This window comes from Falco punctatus, assembly GCF_963210335.1.
Source record: "Falco punctatus genome assembly, chromosome: 20".
Taxonomy (NCBI): Eukaryota; Metazoa; Chordata; class Aves; order Falconiformes; family Falconidae; genus Falco; species Falco punctatus.
In genome coordinates this window covers 2,562,037-2,586,585 of record NC_137600.1, presented here as the reverse complement: position 1 = coordinate 2,586,585, position 24,549 = coordinate 2,562,037, and the positions used below count along the sequence as shown (strand labels likewise).

Below are 24,549 nucleotides of genomic sequence, written 5' to 3'. Positions count from 1 at the left end.
GGTTACAGTGTGAGACCTTTGTGAATATTCTTTATCCAAATGTGTGAAGTGAGTATCAAACCTATCCATTGAGCTGTGCTTAAAATTGTTAAAACGTTTGAGAGAGAGTTTTTCTTTTTTCTTTCTAAAGGGTTAAAATACTCATGCCTGTTCTTTAAAAACTGCAGTTCTTCATTTTGAAGTCACAATGTCTTTCTATGCAAATGTCTCCTTTGATCCTACGAAAAGTACAACTCTACCTTAAAAAAACCCAACCTGCTTAGCCCCCATATGAGACATTTCATATCAGATGGAAGGCAGGTCAGTCTGAAATTTTATGTTTTGATTCACTGAAGTTTATTTAACAAATTGTTTCATGTTGACCTCAGATCGTTAAAACAAAATCCAAGCAATTGAGGGGGGAGAAAGGCTGTTTTGCACAGTGTAACACAGAGCCTGACCTCTTGGTACTGCTCTTCTGGAAGAGTTAGTAATATCCTGCATTTTCATTCAATTACAGCAGGCTCTGTGGATGATTTTAAACAAATATTTCCACATATACAGCACATATTGGAGGGTATGCAACTTGCAGTCTTTCTGAAACACCAGTACCCAACTTATGTGGATGTTAAAGCAGCATCTTAGGTGCTCCCATGCTCCCTTACCGTTTAAAAGGGAGTATGCATTTCACTGGTGGGGGAAACAATCTCCCTGTGTGTAACTCCTCATTCTGCCCATGGAAAGTCAGGTGTGACCCTGGCATATCTCTGGCTGTGCAGGGATACCCTGGCAGTGGACGATGAGGCGTCTTGTGCTGGTGACACTTTACTGTTCCTTTCAAAAGCAGCAGCTGGCAGCCCTCTGATTAGTATGCTACAGATGGTAGCGTGATGCAAAGGGCCTCTCCCATCCCCACACCGGGGCACCCTCCATGCTGTCACCTCCCTCCCTGATTCAAGGGGACCCGTTGCTGCTTGCTGGGGTTTCCCGTTCAGCAAAGCTGCATCTTGGGCTTTGGCCGGTAATGCATGCAGGGGGCCCGGAGCCTGCTCTGGTCCTTGGGAGCGATGTCATCAGCAGAGATGGCGGTTTTGTCCGCAGTGCCTTCTGCAAGGCTATGGGGAGAAAAGGCATAGTTCATTCAGGAGTTAATTCTTTGGGTGATCTGGGAGGCACACAGATTTATGAAATAAAAGCTTGTAATGCAGTTTAATAAGATTAGATTTATTTAATAAGTGCAACATGAGGACATTGGTTCATGTTAGCAGCAACTGCAGCACTCCCAGACTTAATGGGTTCTGCAGAGCAGCACAAAGAGATCTGGTTTTTTGCATTGCTGTTACTGTTTTTAGTCCTCTTTCTTACTACTACTGTTATTCCTGGCTTTTCTTCTGCCCCTGCCTAGAAAGAAGGGCTGAAAACTATGAGGGCAGAGTGAACAGAGCGGCAGTGGTGGGGAGGAGGTTCCCCAAATAGCGTTGACTACAGACAAACAAGAGCCTGCACCGGTGCCTTGCTCTTGCTCCATGTCACGGGCAGCTTCTGCGGTTTTAGGTGGGCTGTTTGAATTTCTATGCCTCATTTCCCATGTGTACAGTGAAGCTAATAATGCTGCCTTTGTCTGTCCCGTCTATTTAAAATGTAATGAGATGAGATTTTCAAAAATGACAAATGATTTTTCAGTGCCTTGTATGAGTGCTTAGCTGAAGGCGTCTTCAGAAGTGACTGAACTGTCTCCTGCTGGGCGGTGTGGCCTGGTGAGGTTTTCAAGCTGTGTCAGCAAAATGAAGAAACTGAGCGGTACAGAGACAGCTCAGTGCAGGTTTCTGCTTGAAGCTTTTTCTTCTTAGCTTAATGTTTAAATTCAGCAACACCAATGCGTCTTACCAGTTAGCATTGGTTGTCCCAGACATCACACTTGGAGAGAAGAGGAACCTCTGTAAAAACAAGAAAGAAAAGTGAAGTTTTCCTTTTTCTTGCTTTGCAAATGGTGGGATTTGATGACTTGGCTTGATTGTGCGCTTGGAAATTTCCAGTGTGAAATTTTTATTTAACTACTTGTCCTTCACATTCTTCTTTCTGCCATCAAACCAAATCCCAGTTCAGCATGTCCTTTGAAACACTGGTCATCCAGAAAATATTTGCTTAAGATCTTTGGAAAAGATTGCTTCTTTTGTGTATGTTTATAATATTATATAGCACATGACATGCTGAATATGGAACATATCGGGAAGCTTTAGTTCTGTCTGTTACACTTGAGAGTGTTGTCCTACTTGGAAATCTGTTTCCCTTAGTAGGTTTATTTCCTGCTTTTGCAGATGGAAACAGTGTCAGCCTGGCAGGATGGCCCAGCTTAGCCGTAATGTTCATTAGCTTTCAATTGTAGTGATTTTCTCTTCTGCATTATTGTCTCTAATTGGCATTTTTATTGCAGAATGAAGCATGACAATCTATTTACCTTTATCAACAGACTCAAGATACTTTCCCTTTCTCAATCCTTAAGTTCAATAAGTAAGTCATTGCGTGTGTGTAAAAATTGTGTTCAGAGCTGTTTTCTAAATATCTACCTGTGCAGACTGGTGCAGTGTGTTTAAAATAGGCTCTAAAGCCAGCACCAAACACAGAGCCAGTGAGGTCAAGCTGCTTAATGCAGCTTAAGGGTAAGTTGCTTTTGTGCTATGAGCTGACAGCTTTCATCCAGTGAAGTTGATAAACAGAACCATCACTATAAGTAACATCTTCTGAACTCACCTGAGCGTTTTCATCCAGCATCCCTTCTCTACCTGGACCCTGGCTGTGCCCTCCCTCTCTTTTTTTCTAACTTGTGTAGCTTGAATCTCTGCAGTGAAAAGTCTTGAGTCTCTGAAAAGGGATAAGGGAAAAATTTCTGTGCTCGTGGGATGTGTGTGTGTGATAAATATTGAAAGCACAGTACTGATCCAAGTATTGATTACATCGCTGCCTGTGAGTGCAGAAAACTGGTCTCAGTGCCCAAGGAGGTATTTTCTGAGCCCATCGTCCTATATCATGGGTGTAACATAGCAGATGATGCCCCAGGATATTCTGTAAAGTTTTTCCATTCTAATAAATGGGGAGGCAGTTCCACTTAATGGGAAGTGCTATAGGAATTCCCATGAAATAGGAAGGATGGGAGAGAGCAATCCTAGAGCAGCTGAAAGTGAGCCTGGGCATCATCTTTGATAAAATTGCAGCGTGTTAAGCCAAGTAGTACTTGTTTATCATGAGTCTGGGGTATGTCTCACATAGAGTTTACTGCAGACTTTTTTATTTTTAGTGCTGTTGTGTCCTGGCTTAAAGGAAACTGGAGAGCTGTACCACGCAAAGTCAAGTGAGTGAATCATTCATAGAGCATGATATGCTTTATAACCCTTACTATTGTTGTCATCATCATTATTTATTAACACAGTGCACAGAAGGTGTGTAAAGGCATGTGGATCACGGTTCTGGCGTGCTTGCAATGGAAAGATCTTATCTGGGGAGATAGAGAGCAGTCAAGACATCTCAGTGACAGGACGTGAACAGTAATGTTTGCCTGTTTTTCTCCTTCATTTTTTGACCGGAGCTCCCTGACTTAAGCGATGTTACAATAGTAAAGATTGTCATTGTCCATTTTGGGTCCTTTTTGGCAAATTCTGGCTACATTTTAAACGATTTCCAGTCCGCAAATCAATAGCTATTTCCTGTTGAGTCCCAGTTCCATACAGATTTTAGTGGTGGTAAAGCACTAGCTGTCATATTCTTAGAGAGGTGTTCAGAGGAAATGTTAATATTTAATGATGCCTTTTTGTGGTTAGATGGGTGAGTTCTCTTAATGACACTGTCTGGAAGAAGCATACCTCAATCCTCAGCTGTAATAAATCCACACAACCTACTGCTAGGGCTTCAAAATGTCACAGGACATTTATGAACCTCAATGAAATCAGCAGTTTTGCTGGAACTTTTGTCTTAAAATACTGAACCCTTCAGAGAGATTCCTATTGCTTCTATCCATCATTTTTGTCCTGGGAATAGCTGAGAAATGTCTGATTTCAGAGCAGGCTGGTACCTTTCACGTGCATATATTTTATGAAGACTGAATTAGTAAGGAGGGATTTTGAAGGCAGCGAGGCTCTCCACTCCCCCTGGAAGTCAATGGGAGTTGTGTGCCTAATTTCCATTTGTGCGTTTGGAAAATCCCCTTCTAATTGACTAAATATTTGTACTATTGGCTGTGGGCACGGTGGCACAATGTGGCTTTCAAACCATCTGTTTTCATGGACTAAACCCCACTGGCACCAAACCTTGATTGGCAGAAACTCACCAGGGCTGGTTTATATTAGTTGAGGTTGCTGAGGACAAAACCATAAAGGAAAGGAGAGGCATAGGATAAGCAGAAATAAAAAGGACCATGGAAATAAATGAGCTTTGTTTCAGCATTTGAATGGACTTTACTCATGTATCAAAAGACTTTCTTCTGGTCTTTAATGTTTCTGAAATAATGTGTCTCGTCTTTGAGCACTCAACGCCAAGAAAAGCTGTCAACCACTCCAGCAATTATCATATCCCAAAGGGAAGTTGGTTAATGATTTCTCTGTAGACAACTTGGTCTTTCAGTTTTTGTGCTATGCCAGAACAATTCCAACCCAATGAAGCATTTTAGGGTTTGGTTTGATTCTTAATATTCAAGGAATATTCTGGAAATGCGGTTACTCACTGGCACCTCTTGATACTGAGCCTGTGCCTGAGAAAATAAAAATTACAGGGTCAGACACAGGGATCAGCGATAGGTATGGCAACAGCCAGAGAGAGGAAAAATTTCTTTCCCAGCTTGTGATCAGGCAGGGAAATGCACAGGCTGCCTAATTCTGTAAGCAGTGATGGTTGCAGAGGTCAGCACAGGCTGTCCCAAGCCCTTACTTAGAGCATCCTTGAAACCTGGATGTGGATTTCTGTTCAAGTTTTGTTCAGCTTCTCTTTGAAAATCACTTGCTAGTGTATATGAGTGGTCACTGCTTTTAGCCCTGGGCTCCCAGGCGTCATGATGATTTTGCTCTACATTCAGTAGAAGAAATCAGCTAACTTTACCATGGGGCCTCCTTTCAGTGCACCCAGCTAAAAACACGGTATCGACTTGACTTAACTCTGAGGACTAAACTGTATTCTTGCATTGTGACCCAATGAAACTTAATTGAAGGATTGTCAGTGACTTAAAAATGTCTAGTATTTTACTTGAATTTGCTCCGGAGTGTGAATGTCAGCTGTGCTTCAGCTAGCAGAAGCCCACGTTGTGGCGCAGACGCTTTCTTCGTTTGTCCAGGTAGCAACCTGCGGCTTTCTCTGCAAGGGTTTTGACCTGTGCTCCTTAGGGCTGTTGTTCAGGTGCTGGAGGCATCGAGCTCAGTAGTTCTGCAGCCAGGAATGGGTAAATCTCCCCTGTGCAGAATGCCTTTTCTGTTCCGTTCACGGTTATCTGCCAGATATTGGTACAAATACCTGGTTGCCATGAAAACCCTGGTCCTGGCTAGATCTTAGGGGTCCTGTCCTAGGGGGTGGGATCCAGGCTAGAGTTCTGTAAGCCATGCCTTAAGATGGCATGGTAGCTCGTACTGCTCTCCTTCTTTGCTCATTTTCACTGGAGAATATATATTTTGTGGAGCTCTGCTTTTTCAAATGTCCAAATTTCAGTGGGATCCTGCCTTGCATGATAAATTTTGCACCCACTGGTGGTGTTAATAATTAATTATTTGCAATAGGAAGAGCCCCAGATTTGGAAGTAGTGGCTGTCATCAATTTTAATAATGGCAATTTAATGGCTACTGCTGTAATTTCTGGCTGGTTTCTTAATCTTTGGATAATGAAGAAAATTGTGGATTTGCAGCAGTTGTCTCACGTAAGAATGGTAGGCAAATAAAGCAACATAGAGCTTATATTGCATTATTTCTAATTCAGATTAATTTTGATTGTTCAGCCTGACCCTGCACTTGTAAGTAACTATGGCAATGAAATGTAATAAAGCATCATTTGTCATTTTACGCGTAAAGAAGTAAGTTGACACATCTTGGTCAGACGGAATGAGGAGATCAGAAATCACTGGAGCCATTGATGCAATGCAGGTTAGTGAGGGAGTCCCTTGCTCCCGAGTTTTTCTGGGCAGGCCACAGATACCAGAGCACTGTAGCACAGAGTGTTAGTATGTAAGTAAAAAGACCTAATTTTCCACTTGTTTGACGAGGAGCCTACCTACCTCATGTCTTTGTGCTCTCATTTCCCCTTCTATATCACTGTAAAATTGTTTTGCAAAAGGATCCTTGTGACACCCTTGTGCTCATCAAGCAGTCCTTTTTCTTGCCTTTGCCAGGGCAGATCCCCAGGCAAGGATTGTCTGTTGTCACGCGGTGCTAGGGTAGTGAGAGTAGGTATGTCACTTAGGACTTTTGTGCACTGGCATAAAAGAATCTTAAATTAAGTCAGTTCTACCACCACCTTCCCCTGCAGTTTCAGGCAGGCTGTGCAAGCTCTCTATTCATCACTTTTCTGCCGTGTTGAGTGATTATTGCTAGAAGTCACTTGCCCAGAAACATCCAGAGCGTTACAACGTTAAGAAAACCTGATGTTGTGATTCCACTCGCTTTCCTTCTTTTGTTCCTTTTATTATATGGTGTGTGGATAATACTAACTGATAAAATTAACTAATTCTTCCTGTACTGCTAAATAGTTTATCTGCAAATAAGTGTTCAAGTTAGTGATTCTGCTCTGCGTACCTGTATCACTGTGATGTTGCGAGAACCAATTAATACTCATCACAGGATCGGAATATGATATTTGCTGCATGGAGGCTGAAGCTGCCATTCTAGCTCCCAACTGGCCTGATTTGTCTCTCAGGATGTGTTTATTTAATTTTAGTGTTTCTCCACCTTTGTTGCCAAGAGGGATAAATAGGAGCTGTTATCTGAGGAATGTATTTGTTTTATGAAATTCAGATGAGGGTTGGTGTCATTTTCCAAGTAATTTATGTGGTTCTCAGTGAAAACAGACACCCTATGGGATTATTAAACACACAGATTATCAGCTCCCAGGGATTTTTCAGCAAAATCTGGTTATTTCTGTGCTTAGAGCATGGGCGTATCCAGTTGCTGGTTTAATACATTACCACTCAGGAGCTGTGCCATGCTATAACTAGCTATAAACAAACTCAAACTGAAATGTAAGTTGCATCAACCTATATTCTTTTCATGATAACAAAGTTGGTAAGGAACCTGATATATCTGTCTGGGAATTCTGGGATCTTAAACAAGACTTGAGTGTCAGAGGTTAAAGAGGCTTAATGGGACTCATGTAGTCAATAAGTGTCTATGGCTGGTCTCAGTGTCAGAATGATTTTGGGGGTCTGAGTTCTCAGGGCGCTGGCTGGTTCAGCTTTACTCATGATAGCACTCTTTCTGTAGAAAAAAAATATCTTAGGAATAAAGCTGTAGAGTCATGCAGGCATATCAAAAAGTTTCATTTCAAGTACCAAAAAAAAAAAAAACCACCCCAAAAAAAAACCCCCAAGTAGAATTTGCTACAGCGTGACATTACATTGCCCAAGAGCTGGTACTTGAGTTTCACAGGTGGAAATAAAAACTTCTGAAATCACCTTTTTTTTTTTTTTTTTTTTTTTCCCCAGTGTCCATGAAAGGACTGTGAAGACAGAGAGAGTAGTATACAAACACCTTGTGAAATATCCAGAAAGGACAGTATAGTCAAAGGAGAATGCCTTGTAGTAGTTCAGTGTTTTCTTTTGGGGTGCCTGAATTTCCTCGTGGGTGATCAGAATCATGTTTGGTTTGATACATGAGGCCAGTCAGAGAGGTTCAAGAGGTCAGCCTGTGGTAAGGTGTCTTTCATAGACTTCGTGTGATCACAACAGGCAATAAAAACACAAAGTAACTGAAGATACTGCTGAGTGTGTCCTCAAGTGCCTGTGGAAAGGGGAAGTGACTTCGAGGTGTCTGTTCAGTATGTGATTGTTGTCTGTGTTTTGAGGGTTTATTGGAAAAGAGACAGATCTGTCTGGTAGGAAACCTCAGTTGTTGGGAGTGACTTTTATCAGGTCTGAAATGTTTGGAAGTTGCAGTCTCGTCTGCAGGATTTTGTTCTTGTCTTGGTCACTTTGCAGCCTCTAGGCTACCTTACTGGCAGATCCTTCCCTTTCCATCCCTCCACAGCAGCCTGTGTCTGTAGCCATCTGAGCATCTTCCAAGGATGTGCCAAGTGATGAGTGAGCTTTATTTAAGGTTGTCCCTGAAAGCCACTGCCTACAGTTCAGCAAACTGCAGAACGTGTCAACACAATCGCTTCAAGGCTTTCAGCTTGGAGGAGCCTCTGTCAGCGCTGTCTGCATCTTCTGTGGACTCTGCCTGATCAGCAATGCTATGAGTATTAATATTTATAAACCTTAAATAATGCAGGCCTTCAGCATACCTGAGAGACCATATGTTGGCCTCCAGTCGCCAACAAAGCACCTGGGATCAGTGTGGTGACAACCCTGGCTGATCTGCTGTGCTGGTCCCAGAAGGGGAAGGAGGTGGAGCTTTTCCCCTGGAGAGCCTCTGTCTTTGGCGTGCTCCCTCCTTCATTAGTTACCAGAGCACATCATCTTCATCCTTCAGGGCCAAGCTGCAGGCTTATTTCTTTCCTTTTAGTCTGGAGTCTTTTATCGCTGTGCTGTGCATTTATTACAGGGCTTCACTTGGTGGTGACCTTGGGTTTGGTCTCTTTCCACCTTTTGGTACAAATGCTTTGATTTGGGTGTGGTTTGCAGGGTTCTGGGATTTATTTATTTATTTATTGCTCTTGGTGGGTTTGGTGTTTTTTTTTTTTTTTTTGAATCTTGCAAAGGTAGCCGTTTGGACACAGATGCCTCTAAATTAACATTTAATGTATGCGTGTGTGAAGCTGCATATCAATGAATAATGCATAGGAGTAAACAGCTTGGTGATTGGGTTTGGTTCGGAGCAACGTTGCATATGGATTAGGCTTAAGGACCCAGATCAGCCGTGTTAATAACATGTATCAGGTGGAGACAGCCAAGCTAAACCTTTTGTGTGCCGCACCACTTACCTCTGTGATAAAAATGTCTCTCCTCCCACCTACACAGCCTCGGCCGGCCTCGCAGAGCCCCTCGGTGTTCCCTGTTGGAACAAGCCCCCGGGAAATGACTCAGGCGACCCTCCCTCCGCATCGCCAGCCGCTGGAGCTGTTTATTTAGGTACAAACCCGAGAGAATAAGTAAAAAAGGATCCCCGACACATGCAGCTGTACCAGCCCCGAGGAGCAGGAGGGGGTGTTGGAGCCCAGCGGCTCAGGCCAGGCGCTGCGTGGCGGGAGGGGCTGGGGGTGCGGGGCGAGCGCCTGGCCGGGGCTGCGGGCCCCCCGGGGCTGCGAGCCCGTGGTGCTGAAGGGACAGCGCCGTGGCCCGGCCCGGCCGGGGGCTCCGCGGCCCGGGGGTGGCGGGGGGGCTCCGCGGCCACTCGCTCCCCGTCTCCCAGCGCAGGGTCGCTGTCAGCACGGGCAAGGGGCTGCTGCTCTGTCTCCTCCTCTAGAAACCTGCATCCAGCCGGAGCCGCCTTTGGCTGCCTCCCCCGATCCCCCGCGGGGAGGGACTGGGGGCTGCTGGCGTTGCGGAGGCTTAATTGACTTGCAAGGTCACTAATTTCGGCTCCTGGAGGTAAGTCCTGGTGAACGGCACATTTTCCTCTCTCCCTCGGTTCCCACACCCCTCTCCCATCTGTCTCTCTTTCTCATTCTCTTTCCAGTGCCATCAATCAACCCCACCCCCCACCCCCGGCCGCCGCGAAGAGGGTCTACCCGAGTCATGGCACCAACGATGCCCCCAAATCCAAAATGATGAGTCAGCATTTTGGCTCCCACTAGCCCCACTGACCCAACCGTCATCTCATCTGCTCCCCGCCCTCCGGCTCCGCTGCCTTGAGAAAAGTGAGAAACAATAGGATTCCCGGAGCACTCCCTGACTCCTCCATTGCGGGGCTAGGGGAGGAAGGGGAAAGGGTGGTGGGAGGAAGGAAGAGACCCTTTCTCCCCCTGCCTTGGGAACACGCCTCCGGAGCGGCCGGAGGTGAGGGGGGTGCTCAGTCCCCATCGGCCTCTCCGCAACTTGTAGCGAGAGCAGCACGCTGGGGAAGGGGAGGGGGGCGAGGGTGTGTGATGGGGGCTGTTGCTCCAACCTGATCGAGTCTATTTGCCAATTCACCACTCGCATCACTTCCGGATCAGTCCTCAGTTTCTGCTGCAGAGTGAGGATTTTTTTTTTTTCCTCTCTCTCTCCTTTTCCCTCCCTCCCCATCTGGATGCTGGGAACTTGAAACCTCCTCCCCTGATTGCAGCAGGATCTGCCCCAACCTTCCCTCAACTTTGCACCGAATCACAGAAAACAGAGCGAGCCACAGGCTATATTGTACCGATGGGGGCAGGGGATCTGCCAGGCACAGCCCTTTGCAATTGATGTTGCCGTATCTCTAGGACCCAGAGCAATTTTTTTTTTTTTTTTTTTTTTTTTTTCCCCCTCTCCTCTTCTGGTGTGTGTGCGTGTGTGTGTGAAGGATCCTCCTGGTTACTGCTGTTATTATTTTCCCTTAGCAGGGAGACCACACAAGCCATGGCTGAGAGGAAGCAGTCGGGCCGGCAGGGTGAGGAAGAAGAAGTGCCAGCCTTCTTCAAAAACCTGGGCTCAGGCAGTCCCAAGCCCCGGCAAAAATTCTGTGGCATGTTCTGCCCAGTGGAAGGCTCCCTGGAGAACAAGACCATCGACTTCGACTCCCTCTCGGTGGGCCGCGGATCTAACAAAGTCGTGGCGAAGCAGAAGGATGTTGCCCACCTGGGTCCGGATGCTCAGTCCGTCTATTCCAGGCAGAGCGGGAAGGGAGGGGAACCATCTGTTGATTTCGGGAGAAAGGTGGAGATCAGGAGTGCCACTGGGAAGGAGGCGCTGCAGAACCTGAATGACAAGGTGGGTGCATATATATATTCTATATATATATATGTGTGTGTGTGTGTGTGTATGTGTGTGTGTGTGTGAGCAGCTTGAACACGCGACAGGCTGCGGAAGGGCTGTATCCTTTCCACCCTGCAGTTTCTTGCTTTTATGTCACCTGCATGTATGTGGCAGTCAATGTCTTCCTCTAAGCAGCAGCATCTCTCCTAGAGCCTTCTTGCCAGACCTCTAATGTTATCCGTGTGCTCTCTGCAGGTGTGTATGTATGTGCACGGGGTGGAGGGCAGAAGAAGAAAGGAGCCCCCGCACCCATAACCACCCTCCCTTTCCCCGCCCTGCCTTCCTATTTGGTGATAGAGACCGACTTTTTTGTTTCTTAGGCGATTTGCCCCCAGCACAACCGTAGAAAAATGCCCCACCCAGATAGTGAATGCAGCTCACTGGAACAGAAATGCAATTGTTAGCAAAAGAGCATCAATGAGCTTCCACCTACAGGGATCAGATCCCTGCAGGCTTCTTCCAGGGGAAACTCCTACCCCCTCCTCCCAGGGGAGGGCAGACTCCAGCGTGACCCCTGGGAGCTGTATTTCAATACCAATTTTGATCAAGGCCTCTGGCTACAGTGGGAATTCTTGCCTTGGGAAGATCTGGGACTTTCAGAGGAATGTGGCATTCTCTTAGAAACCCAGTGAACTCCTCCCAGTCTTTTAAGGCCCCTGAAGCTATTTTCTCACTCTCTGTATGTGTTGTGGTGTAATAAAGCCTGTCCCCTTCCTGAGGCAAAACCCATTCAACCCATAGGTCTAGCTGACCATGCACATTTGCTTTCCTCGATAAATAGATTTAAGGAAGCTTTATTCAGATCTGAGCCATGAAACACTCTGTGCGTTCCTCAGACAATGCTGGCTCCTATGCATAGGCTGGAAGAGTGGAAATGAATGAAGCACCAACCAGCAAACTGATAAACTCCCAGCATACTGGGAAAGAGTTTCTGTGAGCAGTTCCCCAGTGGGTTTACAGAGCAGTCCTTTCTTCTGCAGACTGTCTCTAGGATATACCTCCTGGGTTTTACTAATGGTATAGATTGCGTATACAGAGCAGAAGTCTGCCTGGAATTTATATGATGGGCTTGTTTGCCACTTTCTCCTGCTTTCAGAAGAAATGTGAGATATTACTAGGAGTATTACTGGGGGCTCCTCCCCACATCAGACCCTACTCTGCTTCTTCCTACCTACAGTAACCTAAGGGCTCCATCCAGCCCTGTTTGCACAACTGCTGTTTGTGGTGAGATCACAAAGGAAGGCCTTGGTTTTCAGAAGCGCTACGCAGCAACCTTTAATTAGGAGTGGGATGTGCTCCGTGCCGCATCAGACCCGATTTGCCAAACCCAAACAAAAGTTTGCCACTACAAATGCCTATGGTTTGATTTGACCATGTTGAAGTGCCTACTAACTGAGTAACTTTCCCTGATCTGTTTGTCTTGTTGGACTAACCAAGGTGCATCTCAAGAATAAAGGGCATACGCCCTTTCGTCTTGGGGAGTCAAAGGTTTTGCAGTTTGGGACATTTTCAGGACTAATTTCAGACAATTTGAAGTGATGATGTCCTGCAGGACATAAGTATAAACAGGTGATATATCAATTCTGAAAAGATCAATTATTTTGTGATTAAAGGGTACCAGTATAATAATAAAAATAAAAACCCCACAACTTTTAAGTACAACATGGTGAAAAATCAGAAGTCCACACAGGATATTAATCACTTCTTAAAAAAAAGTGTGGGTGTTGGTTCTATTTTTGAAGATTGTTGTATAAACATTAACTGAGGGGATGAAATAATGGGATAGTGCAAAACGTTTGAGTTGTTTCTCGTTAGCTTTACATAACACTGATGCCAGTGGATTGTGTTGTGAGGGGTTGTGAGCATTTGGGTAAGTGCAGCCTTTTATTATAAATGTCTTGCTATGGATTGGCACTTTATTGCGGGAGTGTTTTAGCTGTGATGGTTTTCCAGCTGACTGCATCTATAGCTTGAATCAATGGTTAGATCCTCAGTGGGTAAAAATGGCTTTTACTTTGGTGTAGTTAATAGAAATGTGTTTTTGATGATAATCAGATCTCACCATATTAAAAAAAAAAAGTAAAAAAAAAATGTTGCAGGAGTGGCATTAAAGGAAACAGTGCATTAAAGTAATATCAGATAGCAGTTAAAAGGCTTCTGAAGTTTTGCAGCTGTATTTAGCCCATTATTTTCAAACCTCTGTCTTAAAGCATTTAATAACACACCTGAAATCGGTGCACCCTGGATAGCCTGTACACTGTTTCGGTGTGATGGGGGTCTAAACTATGGTAGAAAGGAACAGTATGCTAATTTATAGGATCTTGAACTTTTAACTTGTGTGAATTATTTCACAATAGGCTAGAAACCTTACTGCTTCTTTTTCTTTAGCTTCAGGCTGACAATAGTTGCAATTTTTCTCGATACTATAACAATCAACATACAAGAAGGTCAGTCCATGCTCTGTTTCAGCAACCAAAGGACAATATTGTGAGCTGATGGGAATGGGTGCTGAGCAACTGGAGGCAATGGAGATAGGTGGAAGTATTTTAGCCAGTGACTGGACCCAAAGTGGGTTTAAAAGAGTCATCCTTTCTGTCACTGCATAGAGAGATCTTGTATTAATCTCCCCTGAAATGATGAACAAAGCAAGATGGACAAGCTATTTTTTTTATTTTGCCAAGGTCTTAACTGTCCAGAGGATGAAAAAAGGAATGTAATTATTCCACATTAAATTGCAATATATTGTTCTTCTGGTAAAGATAAGGGTAATCAAATCTCTTTGTGTCTATCCTGTCTAGGGTATTCTGTAGGCATCTATCATGGCCTCGCTTTATTGCCTCTGGGCCATGCTGCCTTATAATTCATGGTTAAGATCATCTCTAGAGGCACCAGGAAGGCGCTCTTAGTTTAAGCATTGCTTTGCAGTTAAGCCTCTGGAGGCAGTGACCTATTCAACAGGTCTGCAACTCAGCAGATCTGAGGCAAGCTCTGCTCCTTCACAGCTGTCAGGCCTCGGAGAATTAGTGGTGTTTCTGTTTCGCATCCTAGGCTTTGTCATCTTCCCTGTTTAGGCTGTTAATGGCTGGTTCTGGAGCGGCTCGTTCCGTGTCGGAGCACTGCGTTGTGCTCTGAAGCCCTGACCTCAGCGGGGCCATCACTGTGGTCTAACAGGAATGTCATGTTCAAACCTGGGATTTCTTCAGTGAGACAACAAGCACTTGGTCTGGCTTTCATGGCTGTGCACCTGTAAGCCCGTTTCCTACAGGGATTTGGTACTCAGCTAGCATCAGGCCGGGGACCTGCGGCACTTACTCATAGCGCTGTTTTGTAGTAGTCAGTGCAGGCACTGGAAGCTACCTCGTCTCAGAGCAGGAGGACTGATAAAATGACTTCCCAGGGCATTAGTCCCCTGTTCCTTAGATGAACAGTCTTGAGACACCTGCATTCTTCTGGGTTTTGAAAAACCCTGGCCATTGCTTGCATTACCTGGGTCATTCCTCTGTGTCTATTTCCCAGACTTCCCATGTGTGCGCTTGGTATTCCTTCTGTCTTGCTCATCTGTTGGCGTTCTTTGGGACAGAGACAGTCTTTTAGGGAACATCTGTATGGGGAAAGCAAGGTTTGATTGCAGGAGGGATCAGCAGGCCTGGGACTTGCTTTAATCTAGTTTGCACGGAGAGTCTGAGTAGGTGCTAAGACACTTCAACGCAAGTACAAGCCCTGGGATCCCAGATCTCTTCTTAAGTCGCTAACTCAGTTTCCCATTGCCATCTTGTTGTTACTCCAGTGATTCAGGTGGTTCCCCTGTGCAACAGACACCTTCACACACCTTTTTTGCATACCTTAGAAACAGTTCACGGACCTTTGGGAAGTGCAGAGCACTGGGTGTGAACTGCTGCTCTAAACCAGCAAAGCTATGTCCTAGTGTAATAAGATAAGTAACGATAACGCATAATCAGAGACTAGGAAAATATTTTTATTTTAGAATTGACAGGAGAGGAATCGCTTGCAGTGTCATGAAGCTTTTGACATGACTGGACTTTCTGCTAAAACCTCAAAGCTCTCAGGATCATGGCTGTTCATTCCTGGAGAGGGAAAATAATGAATAACAGGATGTTGTTGAGAGCTCAAATAATCATAGACTCTGGAACGTTAATGGAACTGTTGTGTAAAACAAAGAAGCTGTTCCAGACAGCTGGAAATGCAGTTCCAAGTTTAATTGGTTACAATGCTTGCAGTTTTTCTAGCCTTGTTTCGACAATCATTGCTTCCAAAATAATCATAAAGGAGGATGACTTGTGTGTTCTTCCAATGGATCATAATAGTTTGTCTGACTACTGGAAAAAAAACACCCCACCAAACCATAGAAAAACTAACAATGATGAGCACAAATGCCAAATTCCTCTTCACTTCTTAGATCCCTCCTAAAGCCACCCATCTGCATAGCTGGAATGTGGAGTGGGCGTCTGGTGGAGTGGTCTGTCGGTGCTGTGGCAGGAATTTATCTATACCACAGTCTCTCACGCAGAATGAGCAAGGGGCTGTGACACAGGGACAACATGCTATTTGGGCTAAAGCCTGGAGGGAAAACCTCAACACCTGGGGCCAGATCTCCCCACTCGGTTTGGAGCTGAGCCCTTTCAGAGGTCTGGGCTTTCAGCAGCACCTTGTGAAGCAGGCTTTGTCTTGGGGGATGGGTGCAGTGCCTGGCACCATGAGGTGGCAGCTTTGCGTGCCACCCTTATGCCAGTGCCCTGGCCATCATTTGACATGAGCAGTCTGTTTTTAGTAGGTGCTGAGCAGTTGTTTAAGTCTGCCTGAATTTTTTTTTACCTGTAGGACCATGTCTAACTCCCCGTATCACTTGTCTGTCTTGTGGCACATGAAATCTGTGTCTATCTTCTGTGGTGGTGTTATAAAGTTGGGAAATGACGTAGGCAGCAAAGCTCACGTCAAGGTGATGTGTGTGTTCTGCATGAACTCTCTTACTCTAAAAAGGGACGGCATCTGGGAGCAGTGCTGTAGGAAAGCTACCAAAAACCCAAACCTGTTTACAATTCACACAGAAGCACCATGTCCATCCTGCTCTTTGGTCACCCCCCAGAGATTTGGAATGAATCTCAGGGTGGGAGAATAGAGGCCAGAATTTAATTTGCTCATTGTCTGGGGTAATGTACATCAGAGATAGACCAAGCTGGCTGACACAAGCAATTGCTGAGAGCTTGATGCTTTGTCCTGTAGGTTTTTGGGGAAGGAGAAGGGGCTATAATGTTAAGAAGTAGTGAAAATCACTGTGAAAATAGCCATTTTTTTAGATCTTAATCATGGTTCCCATGGGCCTGCGGATGCTAAACTCTCGCCACTGGATGAAAGGGAGGACCAAGGACAAGGATGCCCAAGTGTCCCATGCCTTTGTTCCAGAAATGCTGTATTTAACTATAATGAAGGTCACAGCGTTAGTGTAGCTGCTCAGAGAGGAGTGCACATGTTTGCCATGTATCGTACTACTCATGGCAGAGCAATCCCTGTCTAGAACCCTGACGAGGGCTGTCTCTTTCCCGATAACGTGAGGTGATAGTAAATTAACCGTGGAGCAGTGGCTTGGACTTGTTTAAGGCCTATTAAGATTCTAGAGCACCCGAAATGCTTCAGGACAGTTCCTCTAAGAAACGCACTCTGATAGTAACAGTCATCTTAGAAGGTTATTTCTGAACTTTCTCAAGGTTTCCTGGAATTTTCAAGGAAACAAAATCAATTGAAAGCTTAATTTTAATTTGCAGATCAAACGTGTGTTTTTATTGACCTGTTTTTGTGGCTGGAAAGTGTATCTCCCTCTCATAATCTAAAATAGTCTATATTCAAAAAAGATTAGGCTGTTTCTCTGAGAAATAGTATGATTTTTATCTCCCTCATAGTAGCACCTTTGACCTCTGTGGTAATTTCCATATCTGGACAATTTTCTCCTGTAAGATAACAAAACAAATTAAAAGATGCCCATTGGCAAGTATAATTCCCCTCTGTAATTTAACATGTAGTGATTAATAACGGACAGTTCTTTCATCATCTTTTGGGAAGGACAGACGTACTCCTCGTGTCATGTGTCAGCCTGTATTTAATCCTCCCAACACTTGGTGAGATGTAGGGGACTGCTGGATCCCTGGGAAACTCCTTTGAAGCTCTTGAGACTCGGAGCTGATGCAGCAATGGGCATGGGTGGAATGGTGACAGAAAGTCAGGGCCTGATGGGTGACCTGGTGAAAGCTTTTTTGGCCTGGTCCTGCTGCCTCTGATCACAAAACCAGGAGCCTTGCTGGCTTTGGCAGGGGGCGAATCCCCACAGGGAGGGGGGATTATTGGCATCCAACAAGCCTAAAGGAAAATCCAGAGCTTGCTGATGCTGTAGGGCTAAAATTTCAGGTGCTTCCAGGAATGCTTTAAATCCATCTCTGGATCCCTCTTTTCGTTACATCTTAAAACGTGTGTTTCCATTTGCAGGTTTTATAATTTCATAGCAAAATGTCCTTGTGGATTAACCTTTAAGAATTCAGTAGGAGTAAAAGCAATCAGGTGTTGCAGAAATTCTGCGGTGTTTGTTGCAATTATGCTGAAATTCCATGGAGGAAGAGACTCTTTTAATAGATTCCCCCCCGCCCCCCCCCAACCATCCATAAACTCCAGAGTGGGGAATAAAATTCCTCGCTAAGTGCACGATGGTAGTCCACAGCACCTGTAAAGTTAGGATTCAGAGCTGATGTAAATTGATTTCAACGGATGCCTGTGATGATTTATTTTAGCATAATTATCACTGTGCGGAGATTCTCATATTCTTGTGCCATTTTCCCTCTAGACCTTTCCGGAAGACAAATTTAGACATAGACATAATTCCTTTAGCACGAAATGCGTTTCTGCTGCAAAAAGCCTGCACAAGATGTCCTACGCTGGCTGGTATCTGTGCAGAAATGGCTGATGGCAACCTGGTGTATCTGCTGGCCAACACCCACCCAGGTGCCCTCATCCTGCAGACGGGCCAGGGACACGCAGCCAGAGCAGAGCACAGCTCCATACATGGCTGGGGTAGGCGCTGGCACTGCAAATGTGGGCATAATGCTCTGTTTTGTGCATTTCCTCTCCTCTTTTGCTGTTGGGGGGTTATTGTCAGGGCCCTCGGACGTGCTAATGTTGTGTAATTGAAGATATCGGTGCTCTTTGCTGCTGCTGTGACTTGGCTGCAGCGATCTTGCTGGTCCTGTCGTGGTGGCTGCAGGCCGGGAGCTGGGGTGGGCTGGCCAGCCGCGCTGCACCGCTCTCCTCCGCTAACGCTTGGCAAGGAAGGTTTGGCAGCGTGCGTTCTCTGTAGCACCTTCTAATTTTAGCCTGCTCAGCCTGCCGCCTGCATTAATAGACCGAAGGAAGACGAAGTGCCGCAACATTATCTAAAAACCCCGTCATACTTCCCGCAGTACCTTGGCAGGTAACGGCACCGCTGTGCGACAGCTGGATTGGGTACAAACCTGCAAGGAGGTACGAAGCGGGTTCAACTCTCCTCTTAACTTTGGACCCAACTCCGGGCCCTGATATTTCATAAATAATCATCTTTCTTCATTTAACCCACGGGGGAAATGATACACAAACTATAGCTTTACCAGAGGAATGAATCAGCTTTTATTTAAAAAAAAAAAAAAAAAAAGCAGGCACGCATCTTGGTATTCTCTGACTCTGTTCTCCGCTTGTTCTCATCCCAACATTGTCCTTTAGATACAGCTCTTCTCCTTCCCTCCTGATCACCTCTCCTCATGTCTATTTATACAACAGACAATATCCATGCCTTGCCTTTGTTTAGCAGGGCTAAACAAGCCACTTTGCAAGTACGTTAATAATTTTTCAATTATTTATTTTGACAAGCTTTTAGCTCATGCCTAAAAGGAAAGAAAATTGGGCTGTATTGGCACTTGGTGTAATGGAGCTAGAAGATAGACTTGGGAACTCAGTTCTGGTCCTTCTGGTCATATGGAAGTTTTTAAAATTTGGTGCTGTGTGGATGTTGAATATTGAACAGCCATGTTTTTCAGCTCTTTTAATCTCTTCATGTATTTTATTCTGTACTACTTAGGTTCTTGCAACATGGTGATGGGAAGGAAAAGCTAAGTGTCATCTGAAGATTCGCTATTACTTTCTGAACCTAGTCGCTACTGGATCCAGGTTATGGAACATATTCAAAGTTCAATAACTGCTGTTCTGAATTAGGCCCATATGCAGTAAGGATTGCCTTTTAAAAAAAAAAAAAAGTATTTTAAATAGCTGTCTTTGAGCAGATGAGAATAGCTTTAGAAATATTAGCGTGCTGATGACATCACCCCTTAAAGGTGCCTCTGTTTCTTCTACCGGTACTGCTGTTCCATAACTTTTAGCATAACGTGGAGACGTGACCTGCCCAAGGTCAGGGAGGTGAGTCAGTGCTGGAGATGCGCAGGTTCCTCTGCCGTGTTGGCGGTCCTTCCTCTTGTAATCATCTTGCTGCTGCCAGGGCAGGATCTTGAAATGGTAGCTGGACTTAGCACCTCAGGTCAGCTGCCCAAGGGCCTCGATGCCATCGCTCAAACCCTTCGGCAGCGTTGGCTGCTGCTTTTAGAGCTGAAGACACGCTTTTACCTGGCAAGCAAAGGCAAGAAACCATTCAGATGTGAAATCGAGGAGGAATGCTAGTGTGAAAGAGGGGAAAAAAGGAGCACTTGTGCTGTCTAAATTTAGAAATCTGATGTAGATGCTTTCTTCCATGTTCTGAGCAAAAATATGCTGAGATTTCAAAACTTCTTCCAGCACAGATCAGAGAGGGGCAGGATATCTCATTTAGTATTGTCTATTCTAATCATTAAATCAAAATAAAACCCTGCAGGCTAACAAATTAATCATTTTGTTACTGTCATAGTGAGCCACTTACTCCTTTGCTACTAATTGGATATTAACTGATTGGCGTATTAGCTACTTAAATGTTGCCTGATGCCCTACCTATAACCAGGAAAAGCTCTGTTACTCTTTGCCGTACAGTCTTCCTGTGAACTAATGTACATAAAAGGTCCTGATAGTCACCTGTTCGAACAGATGTTGCCTTTGTAACAATTTACTGCAGTGATATACCAAAGGTTTTAATATCTTAGGGGCCGTGCACGCTGTGTTTCACAGAACTACTCAGGTAGGTAAAAGATCAGTGCATTTTGTGCTAGCAGCTTGCAGTTTGCTTTGTGTGTTGTGGAATTCATTCGTGACTGAGGGAAGAAGGTGAGTCTGTTGGTCATGGATTGTTACAACCTTCAAGCAGAAGTGGGTTTGTGCTGTTTGTGGCTTCCCCAAAAGGGGTCTCGTACCTTCCCCCAGAGCAGCTGATGTAAGAGGAGCTGGTGTAAGCAAACAGATGTCTTTTGAATGGTTGTCCCATACTCTGGCCATGAATCCCATTGCTCTTCGTTGCACTGGGGGCAAGTGCACTGTAAATAAGGACATATTTGTGCCATTTAATGCGTTTCTTTCCTTGAAGTACCAGCTTATGGAGTTCAGGGACTGAGAAATTTAAGACTCCAAGTGTGACTGAAACATTGAATGCGGAGTTTGCAACACTGGACTAGTAAGAAATGGCCAGAGTGATGGGGAGAGGACCGTCGTCGTAGCTCTGAGCCCACCTTTCCCTGGCACTAAAGCTCCACGTTAGTGACCAGGGCTGGGGGGACGGGGTGGGGCTGGAATCCGGGCTGCATTTTCTGGACAAGGGGGTGTAGAAGGCATTTCGAAGGCGTGGCTGACACGCTGAGAAATCACATACCCGGGAGTGGCTCCAAACCTTATTTCCCCCCGCCCCAAGCTGCTAATGCTTCCCACCAGCTTCCCGCTCCGCTGGCGCCAGGGGCGGGGTGGGACAAAGAAGATGGAGGGCAGCGCGCTCCCCACCGCCCCGGGGGCAGCCCCCCCTCCTCCTGCGGGGGTAGGAGGGGGGTGCCCGCAGCCCCCTGCCCCCCCCACCTCCCATCCCGGGGGGAGCCGTTGGAGCCCCCGCACCCGGCGCGCCGTGCTTTGCGGCGGAGCGCTGGCAGCCCCGCCCCCCCCCGCCGCGCCCCGCCCCCGGCGGCCGCTCCCGCCACCAGCCGCGCGCAGCCCCGCGCCCGCACTGACGTCCCCATTGCGCCACTTTGCATACGGGCACCTCCCCCCTCTCCCCATTGCACAGCAGCCGCCTCTCATTTGCATCCCGCCGCGCTCTCGGCCAATGGCGCCCCGAGCTGCGCGGCCCCCCCGCCGGGCAGAGGGGCGGGAGCGGGTGGGGGGCGCATGCGCGGCTGCCGCCGCCGCCCCGCGCTGCCGCCGCCGTTGTTGCTGGCGGCGCTCGCCCCCTCCGTGCGCGGCCGGGGCTGGGCTGGGCCGGGCTAGGCTGGGTTGGGCCGGGCTGGGCTGGGCTGGGCTGGGCTCCGGGCAGAGGGAAGAAAGGGAGACGCGCAGGGGTGGCAGCTTCTCCCCTTCCTGCCGTTGCGGAGAGCAGGGCTTGCCTCCCCGCCGCGCCGCGCCCTCCCCGGCGGACCCCCCGCTCCCCTTCCTTGTGATCGCATTGATTAGGGATCGGGGGAATTGATTTTTATTCTTATTTAATTTTTATTATTTTTTTTTTCCGGTAGAGTGGAGGTCGGGGAGCAGTTGCTGCACGGGAGACAATAGCGATACAGCAGCCGCCCCGCTTCTCCGACCACACACACACACACACACACACACACAAAAAGAAAATTAAATAAATAAATTGGGGAGTGATTTCCCAAGATGTCTTATCAGGGGAAGAAAAATATTCCACGGATCACGGTGAGTCGAGTGCACGGGAATAAAAGCGGGGGAGGGGGAGGGGTGCGCGGGGATTAAGCCCTTTGTGTGCGCGGGCAGCGGTGGCCGCGGCCGGGGGCAGGATAATGAGATCAGGGCGTAGCGCGGCGCTTCCTCCGCGGGGGGGGGCGGGGGGGGCGCGGGCGGCGAGGCCGGGGGCGGCTTCGAGCCGCTGCATCGCCGCGATCGCGCCGCTGCCGCCGCGGGGGCAGCCGCACCGATGTGCCTGGGGAGGGGAGGGGGGGGGAGGCGGCTGCCCTCCTGCCCCAGCCCGGCCGGGGGGGAGGGGTCGGCCGGAGCCCCCTGCCCCAGTGGGATGGGGATGGGGCAGGGTTTGCTCCGTTTCCCCGAGAAGCTTCTGGCAACGCTGGGTCCGCTCCTCGGTGCAATCCTGCTCCTCGGTGCAATCCTGGGGGAAAAGGGACGGAGCCGTTACGTAAACCCCCCCTTGCCTGATCCCGGCAGCCGATTTAGGGCAGGTATTGCAGATCCCAGGATACTAACTTTTCCTTACGTAAGGCGAGCTATTCCCATCTAACGGGCTCTTACAGCCATTTATATAAATAATATTTTTTTTTATTATTTTTTTTGACACAGAGTTGTTCATTACTGGCAGTGGCTCCCAGACACACCCATCCCAGTCCTCCTTCCCTGGTGGAAAAGTGAGCTCCGAAATGGAGCTGAGTGCGGTGTGACATTTCTGGGCTGCACCGTTTGGTTTTACAGGGGGTTTAGGAAATGCAGGGGATGCACAGAATCCCTACGTGATGCATGGAGCATCCTCTCTCTCTTTTTTTTTTTTCCCTTCCTTCTGGGGGTGGGTAGTTTCCCTCCTGGAGACCAGTGGTGGAGAGTTTAAAAAGATGCTTGCGTTTAAATATTGATGAAGGTTACTGCCGAATTGCTGTCACGGGCCAAAAGTACCATGACGCATTTTTCTTATGACTGACTGCTCTGATTTATGTTGCGTGCACCCGATGCAATCCTCCTGCAAAGATAAAGGATAGAAAAAACCCCAGATTTTCGTCTTATTAGCTGTTGTGTAAACCCGGAATCTCCTGGGACTAATGCTTGAGGAAGAAGAAGGATAATTGATGCCTGGCTGTTTTGATTGCATCGGTAGGGTAAATACAGATAGATTTAGTGGCAGCCCCTCGCACAGTTGCAAACTGCAGGCGCTTTTGTCTCCAAGGTGGTTGAAATGAGCAGAAGGATTCGCACAGATTCCCGAGCCTGCCACGCAGCCACGGCAGGAGACCTGTTTACTAGCAGAAGCACTCAGCATCATTAAAATGGTCGAGTCTGCATTGTTATCGATAGCTATATGTATATATTTTTTTTTCTTCTGTCTTAATTGACGCCCAGTGCGTTAGGATTTGGGCTGCCAGTGGCATCGATGGCCAAACTGCCCGATTTTGGTAGTAGTCGGCCTTTTTTTAAGAGCACAAGGAGCCTGCACTAGAGGTGGGCATAAATACTGCAGTGTTTCTGGAAATGGTAAACATGTAGGACAGTTTGCTGTAGAGGCTGGCGTTGAAAGACAAGTGGGTTTTTCACGCCCCAAGTTAATTCATTCAGGCTTATTGGCATTCACTGCAGATCCTAAATTTAAATCTTGGGGGTTTTCTGTCTTTGTGTGTTTTTTTTTGTTTTGTTTTGTTTTGTTTTTTTTTTTTTCAATTGGTGGCCTTATTCAGGGAAACTCTCCATTGCAGCAGTAGGAGGAAGGAGAAAGAAAAAAAAAAAAAGGAGGGGGAAGGAGAACATTTAGCATCTTGTGGATGTTTAGCCATTATATAAAAGGTGGATGTGATGGAATAAATCAGCAGTGGATGCAGTAGCCCTTCTGACATTACGAGAGCCATGTCAGCTTGTTGAGTTGACATTTGGGTGCTCCAACTCTTCATTTTTGTAGCTCTTTGGGAAAACGCCCGATTCTTTTCTTCTGTCTGCCCAGCAGAGTGTCCCAGCTCAAAACAAGGGCCCTGTGCCCCGCTGTCCCTGCTGTAGGTGTATTTGCTATAAGTTCGAGGCATCACCAAGTTGAAGTCTGGCGTTCTGCCCGTTCTTGATGTCAGCTTTTGGTTTCACCAGTCTTCGGCTGTGCTGTTCTGGTATAGCTTTGTTCTCTTGCAAAGACCTTTTTGGGAGGAGGAAAGAGCATCGGAGTAAGCACAAGGGCCGAGGTGTAACCTGAACTGAGCACTTGCGTAACGTGTGTGTGCTTGGCTTTACAACGGAGGGGGCAGAGGAGCACAGCGGTCACTTGTAACTTTCCTCCCCACCTAGAGCTCTGCAGAGAGTGTTTCACTCTTGTTTGAGTACTGCAAAAAAAGATAAAACTCGGTCGTGACCTAAAATCTCGCAAAAGCAAGGTGTAACCTGGGCTGTGATACAAGCGCATTGCCCCATAGCTGCCTTGTTATAATTCCCTTTCTGTTCCTGCCAAACTGTCTTCTAATGTGAGGAAATTTTAATAACTGTTTTTTAAATCCTTCTCTTGAACTTCATTTGCTAATATGGGCTTATTTCCATCTGATTATGCAGTAGTGCTCTGGAAAGGCGGTAAAAGTATCCACTGCGTCGAAGCATCACTAAGTTGGACAAAATGAGTTTGTTTGTGTTGTGTAACCCATGGCAACAGACTTTTGGTCCATTTCCCT

The 24,549-nt window shown here is 46.6% G+C and overlaps 1 protein-coding gene across 2 annotated transcripts in view; it reads left to right on the top strand.

Moving 5' to 3' along the window:
- The first annotated feature begins 10,607 nt into the window (after positions 1 to 10,607).
- Positions 10,608 to 24,549, top strand: part of DPYSL2 (dihydropyrimidinase like 2) — a 54,478-nt gene continuing 40,536 nt past the window's right edge. Inside the window, exon 1 of one of the 2 annotated variants that reach the window (XM_080370336.1) lies at positions 10,608 to 10,987. In XM_080370336.1, coding sequence (XP_080226462.1) covers positions 10,637 to 10,987 — 351 coding nt within the window. In that variant the 5' untranslated portion in view covers positions 10,608 to 10,636. Of the gene's footprint in view, positions 10,988 to 21,390; positions 21,869 to 24,549 lie in introns of those variants that run through there. The other variant, XM_080370335.1, reaches the window with a different exon arrangement.